General features: G+C 41.4%; 1 protein-coding gene across 1 annotated transcript in view; it reads left to right on the forward strand.

The window, feature by feature from the left end:
* Positions 1-15963, forward strand: part of LOC129706063 (potassium voltage-gated channel subfamily KQT member 1-like) — a 49307-nt gene extending 33344 nt beyond the window's left edge. The window contains exon 4 of the mRNA XM_055650031.1: positions 14634-15963. Within this exon, the coding sequence (XP_055506006.1) occupies positions 14634-14789 (156 nt within the window). The 3' untranslated portion in view covers positions 14790-15963. The remainder of the gene's footprint in view (positions 1-14633) is intronic.
* Positions 15964-16484: the final 521 nt, after the last annotated feature.

The following is a 16484-nucleotide window of genomic DNA, read 5'->3' on the forward strand; positions in this document are numbered from 1 at the left end:
CACATTGCCGCTTGTAATCACACGCATTTACAATGGAAAGGAGGCTCGATAAATGAGGAATAGGATTGTGAATTACACATACAGATTTGAGTTTGCCGGTGGAGTTTGGCAAAAGGATCATTTCTCACCAGGATGTGAACAGGATATAAACAGTAGTGTTTGGATTATTTGGAGTGGATTATTTTAACTTGGAATGCCAACAAAAGCATACGAATTCTGTGAAATGAAGCAAATGTTAGGGTTACGTAATCAGGGTGTGTGAGGGCTGGCTGGAGGGTGAGTAAGGAGTGCATGTTACTGAATCCACTCACCTCCTACATGTACAAAGCCCATCAACAGTTGCCACCTGTCCTGGAGATTTGCTTAGAAATCAAACTGGAAACGACATGACCGTTTGAATATTTGTTTGAATTCTACAGTAAATTGCATTATTTAGAAGTAATAATTGATAAAATATCACAGATGCTACACAGTTAACAAAAGAGTCAAGAATAACAGAAAAAAAACGGAAAATGATGGAAAAATGTAAGTAAAATATGAAACAAAATGAGTCATATTTTCTGGAGCGTCATGGGCATTTTTAAATCATTGCAGTGGATGGCTTATGAGGAGAATAAAGCAAAAGAGTATTGCAATTTTGGCACGACCACAATCGTACTACCACGTACAGTTCAGTGCCATGAAAGTTTGTTCCATAGCACTCACAACTTGGATGCCAGTATTACTAAAATAATGACATATGGCAACGGCAGCTTATCAGGATACTTGTAGTGAATGAATGAATGAATGAACGAATGAACGAATGAATTAAACTTTATTGTCATTCAGATATACACCTAGACACAGTGCACCTTGAACAAGATTGTCGATATTTAAAAAGTTCTAGCCTCGGTTTTGTTGATTGTTCAATAATCTTATGGCCTGGGGGATGAAGCTGTTGCAGAACCTGGTTGTCCCGCTCTTCATGCTGCGGTACCTCCTCCCAGAGTTCAGCAGTGTAAACAGTCCATATTGTGGGTGTGTGGAGTCATATTGGCAAATGCATTAGTATTTTCACCATTCGTTACCAACCTGTCTATCATACAGGGTAAAAAAAAGAGTAAATGAGCATGTCAGACAGCAACATTGGAGAACATGGAGAGGTGACATTTCCGATTGGGATCCTTCTTCAGACTTGACCCAAAATATCTCCTATCCACATTCTCCAGAAATGTGCCTGACCCGCTGAGTTACTCCAGCACTTTGTGTATTTTGTTGGTACACAACATCTGCAGTTCCTTGTTTCTATATTGTACAGGGTAAGTAGATCATTAACTCCGTGCTGCCTGGCTACAGCTCCACAGTCCTTGCCAAATGAACATATATTGAGCACCAGGAAGCGTTTTCCAAACGTACTGTTTAAATGGAGCATCCGTCAACTACTCACAACCTGCTTGCTTATTGGTTTCTCTTCACTACCAAAACATTTACCTTTGATTTTCTTTCCCAGAGTTCTTTAGAGTTGCTGAAGTCTTCAGAAAATAATATAGAACAAGTCTTGATTTCAAGTTTCTGCACAATCCAGTCCCTCTCATACCTGGATGCACAGAGTGGAAGGATGAACATAGGTTGCAGAGAAAAGGGAAAGTTGCTAGAGGAGGGGAATGGATGGAGAAAGAGAAAGCTATCACCAAGACGGCATTGGTGACAAGTCAACTGTACAATTAGACATATTCCCCTAATAAACCTCAAAGGGACATCAGTGAGTTGGGGTGCACATCCACCTATTCCAGATTGATATATAGTATACAGCAGGCACCGTTGTTATAGCATTGAAGGTTTTGCAGTCAGAATGTTGAGGGTGAAGATATTGTTTCATTACCTGCATTGTCCGTGGTCCTGGGAGGGCTGAACAAGGGTAGCAGTGGTTTAGCTCTGAAATGAAGAAAAATCTCTCTAGTTAGTAATCAGGAATCCTTGAAACTCTCTTAGAGAAGTGCAGATGCTGAGTCAATGTACAGTCAAGACCAGGGAACTAGGAGCATCAGAGACTATTGGGGATAGGCCAAGAATGTTGGTATTGATGTAAAGGTTCATCTATCATCTAACTGAATGCAGAACAGAACTGGGAGCCCAAGACCTAATCCATCTGTTTCTAGTTATAACACCTTTATACTGTTAATGAGACAGATGTAAAAGGATAATGTGAATCCATATGATCGAAAACAAGTGAAAATTAAACAGAGAAGTGATACCATTGTAGATCAAAGGAGGCATTGATAGAAATATTACAGGTTCAAAATAAATTGTTCCCAAAGAGGAAACAGGCACTGAGGTGATTGGAGAGTGGACAAAGTATTACTGAGAAAACTGTCCTTATAAAAAGAGGATCGACGCAAAATGCTGGAGTAACTCAGCGGGACAGGCAGCATCTCTGGATAGAAGGAAGGGGTGACTTTTCAGTTTGAGACCCTTCTTCAGACTGATGTCAGGGGAGAGGGAGGTATATAGATAAGAAAGTGAAAGGTGTGAAAATAGGGCAAAGGGAATGGAGATAAATGAAAATGTAGAATAGATCATTATTAGCTGTCATAGAGTCGGTGAGCAGGAGGAATCACAGAGGGGGTCCATATAGAATGCAGAAAGGGGAGACGCAGCATATATTCTGTGGCCCTGGTAGAAATAATGGAGACTCTGCTATTTGACTTTAAAGATCAATAAATTGAAGATCATGTTATCATAATTCTGGCTGGGAGAAACAGGAGATTATACTTGGTTGAATAACATGATTGTGCAGATTTGTCAACAAAATATAATTCCGATAACACTGATGTGAACAGAGTGTGACAAAGATTGAGAATCTACGAGGATAGAAAAGTCCTGGAAGTTGGAAAGAAATACAACTGAGGTTATTGTGAACTCCATTGGAATTATAATAGACATCAGTGGGCAGTCTACAGGATGTGTTGAGAGGGATGTCTAAGGAGGAACAGAACAATTAAGCAGATCACAGAAATAAGGGAGGCAAGGCTGGTCATCTAAAGCTAAATAAATGAAATTGTTTTCACTTTTCCTCTGAGTACATTCATTCAGGCATATTGTGCCCTAATAGTGATACAGTTCATGCATCTGCACACTGTACCAGATTTCTCATTCACCACATGACAGAGGTGTGTAATAATTGCTGAATGATACCTATTTGAATGAATTTCACACATGCCACTGATATAGTGAAGTAACGTACTGAACTGATCTGTGTCACACATTCCCTACCTTTCTGTGTAGGAAGGAACTGAGTCACCCATTCCTTCTCAAATAGTGGGTCCAATGTACTCCGACAGAAACCTGAGCAAACTTAAAATGTCTTTTCTTTGTTTCTTGTGCATACACTGTTAATTCACAACAGAAAAGAACACATATGTATTGTGTAAATAAATTAGATGAAGTGATTTTGAAAGAAGATATTTAATTGCCTCTGTACTCCACAATTTGAGATTTGTAATAGAAAAAAAAACCATATGTGGTTAAAGTCCACATTGTCAGATTTTAATAAAGGCCATGTTTGTACATTTTAGTTTCACCATGTAGAAATTACATCACCCCCCCACTTCATTTCAGGACACCATAATGTTTGGGACACAGGAATGTCATGAAAATGAAAGTAGTCATGTTTAGTATTTTGTTGCATATCCTTTGCATGGAATGACTGCTTGAAGTCTGCGATTCATGGACATCATCAGTTGCTGGGTGTCTTCTCTGGTGATGCTCTGCCAGGCCTGTATTGCAGCCATCTTTAGCTTATGCTTGTTTTGGGGGCTAGTCCCCTTCAGTTTTTTCTTCAGCATATAAAAGGCATGCTCAATTGGGTTCAGATCGGGTGATTGACTTGGCCACTCAAGAATTTACCATTTTTTAGCTTTGAAAAACTCCTTTGTTGCTTTAGCAGTGTGTTTGGGATCATTGTCTTGCTGTGGAATGAACCGCAGGCCAATGTGTTTTGAGGCATTTGTTTGAACTTGAGCATATAGGATGTGTCTACACACTTCAGAATTCATTATGCTACTACCATCAGCAGTTGTATCATCAATGAAGATAAGTGAGCCAGTACCTTCAGCAGCCATACATGCCCAGGCCATAACGCCCCCACCACCGTGTTTCACAGATGAGGTGGTATGCTTTGAATCTTGGGCAGTTCCTTCTCTCCTCCATACTTTGCTCTTGCCATCACTCTGATATAAGTTAATCTTCGTCTCATCTGTCCACAAGACCTTTTTGCAGAACTGTGGTTGCTCTTTTAAGTACTTCTTGGCAAACTGTAATCTGGGCATCCTATTTTTGCAGCTAACCAGTGGTTTGCATCTTGTAGTGTAGCCTCTGTATTTCTGTTCATGAAGTCTTCTGTGGACAGTGATCATTGACAAATTCACTCCTGACTCCTGAAGAGTGTTTGTCATCTATCGGACAGGTGTTTGGGGATTTTTCTTTATTATAGAGAGAATTCTTCTGTCATCAGCTGTGGAGGTCTTCCTTGGCCTGCCAGTCCCTTTGCGATTAGTAAGCTCACCAGTGCTCTTTTTCTCATTTAATGATGTTCTAAACAGTTGATTTTGGTAAACCTAAGTTTTGGCTGATGTCTCTAAAGGACCTGTCGCACTTAGGCTATTTTTTAGGCAACAAGGCTGTAGCCACATGATCACCGTGGTGTCGCCTGTATGGTCATAAGTTGTCTCTTCAGTCGCCCAAAGAGTCGTAACGTCTTTGTGGTCGCTGCTGGATTTTCAGCGTCGAAAAATTTGCGGAGACAGTCGGCGACAGTGGGTTTGACGCCAATGAGCGTAGCTTGACTTCTCGTGACATAGATGCTGTCGTAGTTGTCGCCAGGTGACATAGGTTGTCGCTGGTGCTGACTTTGTTTTGTTGTTAAAGTAATGATTCTATTTCAAATTTTACGTCGAAGGGGGGTCCAATCGCCGGTTGTTCAGCGACCTGCTACGACTATGACAGTCGTCGGCAGTCAACTAAACATAGCCTAAGTGGGACAGGCCCTTTACAGTTTTATTCTTGTTTCTCATAATGGCTTCTTTGACTTTCATTGGCACAACTTTGGTCCTCGTTGATAAACAGCAATAAAAGTTTCCAAAGGTGATGGAAAGACTGGAGGAAAGACTAGGTGCTGAGAGCTCTCTTATACCTGCATTATGGAGGCATTTAAACACACCTGAGCAATTACAAACACCATGTGCCCCAAACATTATGGTGCCCTGAAATGGGGGGGGCTATGTATAAACACTGCTGTAATTTCTACATGGTGAAACCAAAATGTATAAAAATACCCTTTAATAAAACCTGACAATGTGCACTTTAACCATATGTGATTTTTTTCTATTACAAATCTCAAATTGTGTAGTACAGAGGCAAAAAAATAATGGTGGATCTGTCCCAAACATTATGGAGGGCACTGTACTTCTAGGTCATTTATATATACGCTTGCTTCTCTTAAAAATGCTTCCCCGTGTCCAATCCATTAAAATCAGTTATTATAAACACTTTAAATGAATCACTCAGCAACCTTTTAAATTTGAGATAATACAACACAAGTTTACGTAACCTAACCTCTAAACGCAAGTTGTGCTTCATCTCTGACAGACACAGGAATCGCATGCAGCAATTAAGCCAGCCATGTTGCTTTCATTAACAAAAACAAGGCAATTTTGTACTGCCTGGTCAGTAATGATTTGAGCGTGCTGTGCCAGCATTAACGGGTCTGTTTATGTCTTTATCACCTCAGCAGGGGCCCAGTTTCATGAATGGCTACAGCAGTAAAAGATGGTCTGCACAATTTAAAAGCAACCCACAGCTGTTGAAGGTTTATGTTTATTATTGTCACGTGCACCGAGGTACAGTGAAAAGCTCGATGGTATATCTGATCCAAACAATCAGTTCAAACTCAAGTACAATAGATATAGGAAAGGGGGAGGTACAAAGCGCAGGACATCTTGGTGGGTAGAACGTGAAGCAGATGCTGACTGACTTTCAGGAATTGAAGCATGTTCTACTTTTTGAACAAGATTGGACCAAAGAAAGAAGAAGAGGAAAGGTGATCAAGAGCCACAGGGATCAGGAAGCCTCTCAGCACATACTCACCAGTCCAGGGACTGTACACTGTCCTAGTATGGTTAACAATACCCTTTAAGCACCATGTCTCACCACTGCTGTGTGCTCACTGATCAGTGCTCCACACTCCATCACTCACCCACTGACATTGTCTCTCACTCAGTACTCATCCCTAACTTCATCTGCCTCAGTGCACACACATACAGTCTGCACTGTTGCATGCTTCACACCCACATCTTGCACCAAGCACACATACAGATATTCAACAATAAGCAGGTGCAGGAAGGAACTGCAGATGCTGGTTAAAACCGAACATAGTCACGGTGGCACAGCGGTAGAGTTGCTGCCTTACAACAAAAAATGCAGCGCCGGAGACCCAGGTTCGATCCCCACTACGGGCGCTGTCTGTACGGAGTTTGTACTTTCTCCCCGTGACCCGTGTGGGTTTTCTCAGAGATCTTCGGTTTCCTCCCACATTCCAAAGACGTACAGGTTTGTATGTTAATTGGCTTGGAAAATGTAAAATTGTCCGGTATAAATTGTCCAACTTCCAGCATAGTCCCTGGTGGACTCTTCAGAGGTGATGACCATAAGGTACAAGGTAGACACAAAAAGCTGGAGTAACTCAGCGGGACAGGCAGACCCTTCTTCAGACTGAAAGTCACGAGAAAGGGAAACGAGAGATATAGACAATGATGTAGAGAGATATAGAACAATGAATGAAAGATATGCAAAGAAGTAACGATTAAAAAGGAAACTGGCAACGTTAAACAGTTCAACAATAAGCAAATTAATTAAACGTGTAAAATACAAAGTACTGGAGTAACTCAGAGGGTCAGGCAGCAACTCTAGAGTAATCCAGCATCTGCAGTTCCCTGTGTCTATATTTAGGCTGCTGTCGGTCTAATGAATGCAGGTTGTGGTGAAGGAGGCTGTATGTTGGCATCTTACCTTCAGCAGCATATTTCTGCTCTCTGACCCAGAGCTCCTTCACTCAGGTGATAGATCAGCAGTCCTAGTGATCTGAACAAGTCTGGAATCAAGGTGAAAATTAGAAGCGACACAAAAGGAATGAAATTGTGGTTAGACCCAAAATGTTGGAATAACTCAGCAGATCAGGCATCGTCAGTCTGAAGAAGGGTCTCGACCCAAAACGTTACCTATTTCTTTTCTCCAAGATGCTGCCTGTCCCGCTGAGTTACTCCAGTATTTTGTGTCTATCTTCGGTGTAAACCAGTATCCGCTGTTTCTTGCTACGCATAAAATTGTGGTGGTGGGATGCAACTCGCCCAAGTCCCAATCCATCAACTGTTGGTGCAACCCAGGGCAGTTTCCTACATACAACTATTTTCAATTGGTTTGTTCATGATTTTCCCTTCATTACGTCTGAAGAAAAAATATGTGTTGATTACAAGGCATTTAATTACATTTACAAACCCCTAGGTATTGAAGCAACCCAAACACAACATTCAAGCATGGGCTGGTGTGTGGAGCTGACACATGTCATCTGTGCAGCAGACAATGGCCACCTTCAACAAGGGACACTACCTCCCTCCCATTGACGGCATAACAATAGATGAATCACCTACCATTTAATATCCAAGGGCTTAAGACCGACCATTAATTTAACTGAATCTGCCAAATAAATACTGTACCTACAAGAGATTAGAGGCTGGGTATCATGTTTCACATTCTCACTCCCCAATACTATTCAATCAATAACAAGATACGTCAGGAATGCAAAAGGATTCCCTTCACTGACAAAATTCAACAATATCCAAGACAAAGTTTAAACATTGAGCATCCCAAAATAAGTGTCTGTCACTGTGGCTAGAGCAATTTGTAAAGGCTTCCTTCCTCACAACACCAGGCAGACCTCTGATCCCTACCACCCAAAGAGCAACATTCATTTGGCAATACCACAACTGAGCTGATCCAGAGATAAATACTCCTTTGTGGCCACTTAGACTGGCAGATGGAAGTGGGCAAACAGCAGTGGTCAGGGAGTTAGTGGGAACACAGAAGCACAATGGAATTGGACTGAGACTGGGATAAGCAAGGATGGAAGTTGGAATTTGAGAGGGCACGTCGGGACCTGAAGCAGCCGCCAATACAGTTTTAATTTGGAGTTATGAAATATACTGGCTCCATCAAATTCCGTGCAGTGATGACTTCATTTTAAACAATTACTTTATCTGCATTAAACAGGATGTCCTTAAAGCTTGCGGCTGACAAGTAATGAAAGCTCATCTTCCCGAGTCCTATGAATGGCGTATGCGGGACTCCAAGGAAACTTCTAGCATTGACAATTAATCTAATTCTTGCATCACCTGTTCCAATATAGCACAGTGCAAACCTGGCTGATAGCGACCTTTGTGCAAACTTAGGTCACGTTTTCATCCTTAAAACTGGCTGCAGCTCTATCATATTTCAGTGACAAGATTGAATTTTGGTTAAGATTTATGGAACTAAATTTGAGTAGAATATCTACTTCCCCTCCATGCCACACAATACAATGTGCTGAACATTTACTGAAAATATATAACGAGAGGTTTGTTTATGTTAAAGCTTATATTTCTTTAAAGCTTATATTTTTTCTTTTATTTTCCTCTCAATTCACTTATTTATCATAATGAGCTTTTGGTCTTATATATTTCATGTTCCCAGTGCCAGTTATACCAAAACAATGGTTTTGTCAAGGTAAAGCCACGTTAAAGAGTAAAACCGTGTTAATGTTCAAGTGTAATTAACACGATGTTTACTCAAATTGAAACATCACCCTTTCCTTTTCTACAGAGATGCTGCCCGACCCGCTGAGTTACTCCAACATTTTGTGTCTATCTAACAAGTTTGTGTGTTGGAAAGTGATTCTTTCTCCTAGCTCTGGTCTATTTGGCAAAGTGCTGTTCCCCCTTATCTTTGATATTATTTGACACAAAAAGCAAGTATTAAAGAAGTTACCGTAGTTTTAAAATGATGAGCCAACAGATCGTGACTTCCACCATAGTAGGGTTACATCTTTGGAATCCAAACTTTCCTGCTATAGGGAGAGATACTCAGAGTTACTTTGACATCTGGCTCTCTAGTCTTGCAATTCTCATTCACATCAACTGCTTCATAAATGTACATACCAATAGTGCATTTTCAAATGAGTTTTGTTTGACATATTTGTCTCCATTTCCAACCCTTCTAACAAATGCTGCACTCTGCATTCTTAGACCCATGTGTCCCACTGGTCTTGTATATATTGTCTGGCATTAAAAAAATGTACACATGGAACTCTAAAAATGAACTCAACAACTGTTCCACGCAGGCAAAACCAGATCCAAGAACAGGTTTACATTTTGTTTAAACACATGAATTTATAGAAGCCATACAACATGAATTTCTCAAGAATAATTGTCCAAGAAAAACAAAATCTTGCATTAATTATAAAATATTGTGAAGTAATGCTCATAGTTTTTCCTTCAAAAAACTAATTCGAGAGAACCATGACAGGAGAGACTACCAACTCTATTTTTTTTTTTTTTTTAAAACCTTTCCACTAATTTCCTGTTTTTGAATCCAGCATAGAATAATGGACATTTTTTTTTGGTAAAAATGTAATCATTTTCTTCTCAAGATGGACTTGCATTGTACACCAAATACGCTCAGTTCAGGAAACAGAATAATTTAGCTTAATTATCAGTTGCTTCTCCTGACTTTAGAGTATCATTTCTCCACCCCATATATATTTATCTGATAGAATAAGGAAATAAACAGCTTCTGGGTCCACACCCGATTGTTGTGAGCAATATGAGAATAGTCAGCCCCAACAGGTGGCTACTCTCATCTCACTGGCTCAGCCTGGTTTACTAAATTGAAAGAAAGATTGTTTTTATCAAATACTTTTAGATTCTTTTCAGTATGACCCAAAATACTTTACAAACAGTGATGATGTAATGCAAGATATGTTGTAGTAAATTTGCACAATACAAGCTCCCAAAGACAATGTTATGGAGTTATACAGCAACATGGAAACAGGCCCTTCGGCCCAAGTTGCTCATGCAGACCAAGGTGCCCCATGTACGCTAGTCCTACCTGCTGAATTTGGCCCATAGCCCTCTAAACCTTTCCTATCCTTGTACCAGTCCAAATATATTTTAAATATTGTTATAATACCTGCCTCAACTGCCTCCTCTGGCAGCTTGTTCCAGGTACCCACCACCCTCCATATGAAAAGTTGCTCCTTCGGGTTCTTATTAAATCTCTCCCCTCTCACCTCAAACCTATGTCCTCTAGATCCTGATTCCCCTACTCTGGATAAAATAATGTATTACATCACTCCTCAGCGTCTTGCACTCCAAGGAATAACGACCTAACCAGCCCAACCTCTCCTTACAGCTCAGGCCTTCAAGTCATCCTCGTAAATCTTCGCTGACATGACTTTCAGGAAACCAAGTACCTGCGCTCCTGAGTGTATGCCAACACTACCATATTTAAGCTCTACGTTTCTGCAAATGTATGATCTTTACACAGCTTTCTCATCTAAGCCACCAAAATGGACAGGTATAATGCCAAGTATGAGTTGGCCTCAGCAAAACTCATTGGGCAATGGTCAGACAAAAGAATATTGCATATCAGCTTTGTACAGCAAACACAGGTATGTTGTCACTTGGTCACAGCAAGACAGATGTGGAGAATTTAATATCTTTACGATCATTTTTGCTTTGTTCCTGCAAGAAACTGCTCACACTGATCCACTATCATGGTCTGTGAACCTTGCCTGGTGCTCACACAGATAGTGCTAGCTACCCATGTATTCCTGACAAGATTCCTGCACAATTGTGTGTAATTTTTCTGCAGAGGGGACCACCTAGTGGGCATCAGGCATCGTCCATTTGCAGTTTCCCAATTCATTATCTGATCACAGCTCTGAATGATGGCAGGGTTATTCCAGCAGGAATATACAAGCTGTTGATGCTTATTGGCTTACGGCAGCCGAAAATGCTTCAGCAGCTGTCATTCAGCTGTTATTTTCTTTGCATCGGCTGGATATTGCCGTGTAACAGCCACGCAAGCTAAGCACGGGAGTGAGAGACTGAACATCGAGGTTCTGATTATGGGGAAGCTTGCACTTTACCTGACTTTACCAGCTGGTTAGATGGGATACAGGGCCTCGCATCAATGTTGTTAAAGGCATCCATTACTACTTACAATTTGTTAGTAATGAACTGCGGATCTTTGAATTTTACAAAGCCATAAACAACCTTGACCTACAAAGCATTACCCTTTCTATGACTTATCATATCACCAACTTCAGCTCGCTTTGATTAAGAATATATAATTGGTCAGCTGTTTTTAAACACTTATCTTAATTAGCGAACAATAAAGGATGTAGAATGTCACGTGAAAGTAAATAATGGAAAGGTTATCGACTGGTCCTACCTTGTCAGGTGTATGACGTATAAACTGAAGGCTCTCCTTAATCCAAGAGGTATTTAAATATCAATATATCTCTTCTGTGAAAGAGTGCAGTTCTCTTACATTGACCTCATTAGCCACACAACTGGAGAGTGGAGGCAAGTGATTGTCCCGAAGCAGCAGCTCTCAAGTCTGCCAACACCATTGCCATGAAGGATAAGGGTTATGCAGTAGGGACATGGTAACACCACCACCTGCAGATTCCCCTCTCATCCCACAACATCTCAGCAGTGGCGCAGTCGTAGAGTTGCTGCCTTAGAGCACCAGAGACACAGGTTCCATCCTGACCTCAGATGCTGTCTCTACAGAGTTTGCACGTTCTCCATGTGACCTTATGGGTTTTCTCTGGGTACTCCGATTTCCTCCCATATTCCAAAGACGTGCGGGTTTTGTACGTTAATTGGCTTCCGTAAATTGTCCTAGTGTGGAGGATAAAAATAGTGTACGGGTAATCGCTGGTCAGCATGGGCACGGTGGGCCATAAGGGCCTGTTTCCACTCTGCTTCACCAACCCAAACCAAGACTCAGGTTGGAAATATGGCTATCCCAATCTACTGTGGGGATTCCTTCATGAGAAGCACTGCAATAGTTAAAGATGATAACTTGACATCAGCTGCTGAGGCCAATTAGGGAAGGCAGCAAATACAGACATTACTAGTTTAGATTTAGTTTGTCACATGTACCGAAGTGCAGTGGAAAGCTTTTGTTGTGTGTTATCCATTCAGCAGAAAGACAATACTAGTTACACCTCGATGCCAAAAACTGTTTTTTAAAAAAGCATCAGGATGATGTTGCAGAGAATGCTCTACTGTTTGTAGGAACCACTCTGTGTTGGGTGTGGGGTGGACAGGGATATGAGAGTGATGGGAAAGTTGCTTTGCATTTGGACTTTAGTACATCAATGTGCACTGTTACAGAGGCATTAGCCACATCAGATTTCTCCTCCTCACCCACACCAGCAATCATTTGAAGTATTTTCTGCACTCACTACAATTCATTTTTTTACAGAGCACAGAAGACACAGGGAACTGCTGATGCTGGTTTACTAAAAAAAAAAATAAAGTGCTGGAGTAACATTAAAAAACCACACCCTGGGCACCCAATTCTCCACCGTCTTGGCCCCTTTCCTTGCCGGGTTGTACCTAGTAAAGGGCTTTCCAAATTCATCTGGATACCCACAATGCAGATTATACATCCTAATCGATTGCTTGTTCACAGTTCTGGATGTTATATTTTATTCAATGCTTTGGTGTTGGACTTTAGTTTTTGAGTACCATGGGTGCCAGCCACCAGCCACATTTAACATCAGTAAATATCTCCTCGTTGCCAGATGGTCATTCTGCTTTGAGATGAGGGATAAAGGAGACTTTTTGGCTGCTATCCAAATATCTTGCACACACACACCTGTAAAATTATACCATTGCGGTGACAGTAACGCTATACATAGACTGATTGCAAACCTTTGCAGTTGATGACTGCACCTGGCTGTGCATGGATGTTACAACCACTACAGGCTGCCTGTTAATGATGCCATTGACTCTAGATATCCGCACACTGCCACCGCCCACAACACTACCTCATTCTAACTCATCCTAGATGAAAATCGAGATGTTTGCATTCTCTCAACAACAAGCACCAGCCACATTTTAAATGAAGACACAAAGTGCTGGAGTAACTCAGTGGGCCAGGCAGCATCTCTGAATAACATGAACAGAAGACGTTTCAGGTTAAGACATTTCTTCAGACTGATTGTCATAGAGGGGAAGAAAGTTGGAAGACCTGAAACATCACCTATCCATGCTACCTGGCCTGCTGACTTTGTGTCCTTTTTTGTTAACCAGCATCCACAGTTCCTTGTGTCTACAATCGTCTCCAAGCTGCCAAAATGGTAATTCAGCTTGGAGGAGAGAAATGAGGTAGGATAAATCACTTTTTACATTCTGGGCTTTCAACTGCAAGAACATGGCACAGCCACAGCTATATCCACAGGCAAATGTATCTCTTGATAAATGGAGTGATACCCTGAGATCCGGCTGCTGTGGGAATAGCCAGTAAACAAGGTCAGCTCGACATAGACTACAAGACCTACACCAAACCCAAACCAATTAGGAGCAGACGAGGGCATTCGATCCAATTTGTGATCCCAGCTACAAAGACAGATGTATACAGCAATTCGTTCTTCCCCCGCACAATTAAAGCATGGAATAATCTCCACCCTACTATAGTTACCCAACCAGATGCAACTACATTTAAAGTAGCTCTTTCTTCCAAATAACCCTTTCTGGCTTAAGCCCTCCCTTCTTCACCTCCAGTTTAAATTCCATTTGGAATATTTTGGAGGACCAAGAAACCAAGAACCAAGATCGTCTGCTTATTGAGAGCGAGAGCCAGAACAGAAACAATATTTGTGAAATGTGGGCAAGATCACAAAATGTAAGGATTGTGAAGGGCATAGCGGTAGGAGGTGGCCAGAGGTCAAGCTATGTTAATCAAACCAAATCACAGATGGACTGACCAATTCTGATACAGAAGAAGCAAATGACTCAAAGCTGCAGAATTTGACAGCATCTGGAGGGCTGCTCCTCGAGCTTATGCTGGACACTATTACAACAGTCCCAAGACTGCATATGGATCCAAGTGGAAGGAATAGAGAATTAAAGAGACAAGCAATAATACGTTTGGATTGCCCCTGCAGTAAGGCAAACCCGACTCTAGGTTTGGTTTCTCTTTGCAGAGGATGGCACATTGAATACCAAATGTATTTCACAAGGTTGGAAGCAGTGCAAGTAAACCACTGCTTCATCTGGAAGATCTATTTGGTGTTTAGGATGAAGGGAAAGGAGAGGGTGCAAGGTCAGGTTAGCATCTCGTGTGGTTGCATGGGAATGTCCCATAAAGGAAAGACTGGTGAAGATGGAAGAACAATCCAGGGAAGAGTCCCTTTGAAATGCTGAAAGGGGAGGTGGAGGGGGAAGGGAATATAATCTGGTGACACAACATGACAGTTGCCTTGTCAGTATGATATTGTAAACCTACGGGCCAGGTTGATGAACTCACTGTTCTGTTTTTGTCGACAGATCACAAAGATAGACCAGAAATTAGACGACATCCTGATTCTGTTGAAAGACCAACTTGCCATACAACAGCTGCCACATTGCTCAGGTTCCTCACCATCAACTATCAGCCTCTCTGCCCCCACTCCAGAGACACATGCAATTACTTCTGAAGCTTAAGGCTGCATAAGCAGTGATTTCAATGAAATAATCCAAACTGGTGAACATTCTTAGAGCACCAGTGGACAAAAAATATATCCAGATGAATGAAAATTGCCCTTTCTCTAGGGGTAATAGTCATGGCCCATTTCTGTTGAAAAATATACTTCTCTGTAAAACGTGTTTATTTTGTAAAAATGTCAATCAATCTTCCTTTTTAGCTAATGGATTCTAAATGTTTTACCATGGGAATTTAAAGCGTTGTTAATGTTTTGCAAATCAAGTTTTTAAACGTCCACTGAACACACTCTTAATGAGTCAGTATTCCTCCATGTTGAAGATCACTTGGAAGCATCAAATAGGAAGGTCCTAGGGTAGAGGACTTCACAATCCATCCCCAAAGGTAAGCTCAACCACTGACTGCACTGCCCGCAAGTTCCAAAGGTTCTACTGCCAGTGCTGTGGCAGGTTGTGGAAGAACTAATACCAGGGAACAATTACCACCATTTTCTCCCCCAGTCTGACTGTCATAGATGCATCCATCCACATCAGAGATCACCAGCACACAGTCATGGACTTATAGAGTCAAAGTCTTTATACTAAGCCAACGGGTTTGTAGGTTAATTGGCTTGGTATAAAATGTAAAGAAATTGTCCCTAATGTGCGGTTGCTGGTCGGTGTGGACTTGGAGGGCCGAAGGGCCTGTTTCCACGCTGTATCTCTAAACTAAACTAAACTTGAATGGCTTATCCTGTCACCTCCAATGTCTCCCCACCACAAATCACAGTTTAATTGTTGGCTCTTAGCTCCATCGACTTCTTGACCTTTTTATTGCCTTTATCCCACAAACAACATTAAGATTACAAAATTGGATAATTTTTCTTGTCTTTTTTTAGAGAGTAATGGATCTTGGATTATTTAATCCACAATCTAGGTCATTGGCTACCAATATCACTGTAGTATTAGATCGCACCAATTTATTTCCAGTTGTGCCTTTAATTCAACCATCCTGTTACAAATGCAGTATGCATTCAAATAAAGCACCTTCAGTTTGTCTTTGTACCATTGCTCCCTTGCTCAGACTCTAGTTGAAGCATATTATCCTTATGTTTGTACACATTGTCACTTCCTGACATATTCTAATTAGCATCACCAATTTTTATTGCTTTGTATTTTCTAAATTGACCCTGACCAAACTTGCCCCCTATCCCCAACCAGGGGAGGGGAGGGGAGGGGTGGGGAGAAAAGGGGGGGGAGGGGAGGGGAGGGGAGGGGAAGTGGTGAAGCTCACTTGGTCACAGAGAGAACGTACAAATTCCACACGGACCGCACTGGACGTGGGATTGAACGAGAGGCAACAACTCTACATATTCTGCCACCCAAATCACTGGTCCCAACTAGATTCAAGTAAAGCCCACCCTAAAGCAACTCATTTGATGGCATGGGAGTCAGTTCACCATGACAAGAGAACACAATGCCCCTCGAGTAATACACTTCAAAGCCAAGATCTGTGAAACCTAGAAAGGCTAGTGTTCACACGGAATCCCATCTCCTCCTGGGCTTCAGTGACACATGTCATAATCCATGTCATAGCACTTTGAGAGTAGCTATACAACAGCGATAGTTTGAGGATCACTGGTTATTTTTCAAATATACAAGCATCAATGTTAGTAGGACCAGCCAGTCACATTTACATTCCATCCATAAATGAAACAG

The sequence above is a fragment of the Leucoraja erinacea genome, chromosome 19, assembly GCF_028641065.1.
Source record: "Leucoraja erinacea ecotype New England chromosome 19, Leri_hhj_1, whole genome shotgun sequence".
Classification (NCBI taxonomy): Eukaryota; Metazoa; Chordata; class Chondrichthyes; order Rajiformes; family Rajidae; genus Leucoraja; species Leucoraja erinaceus.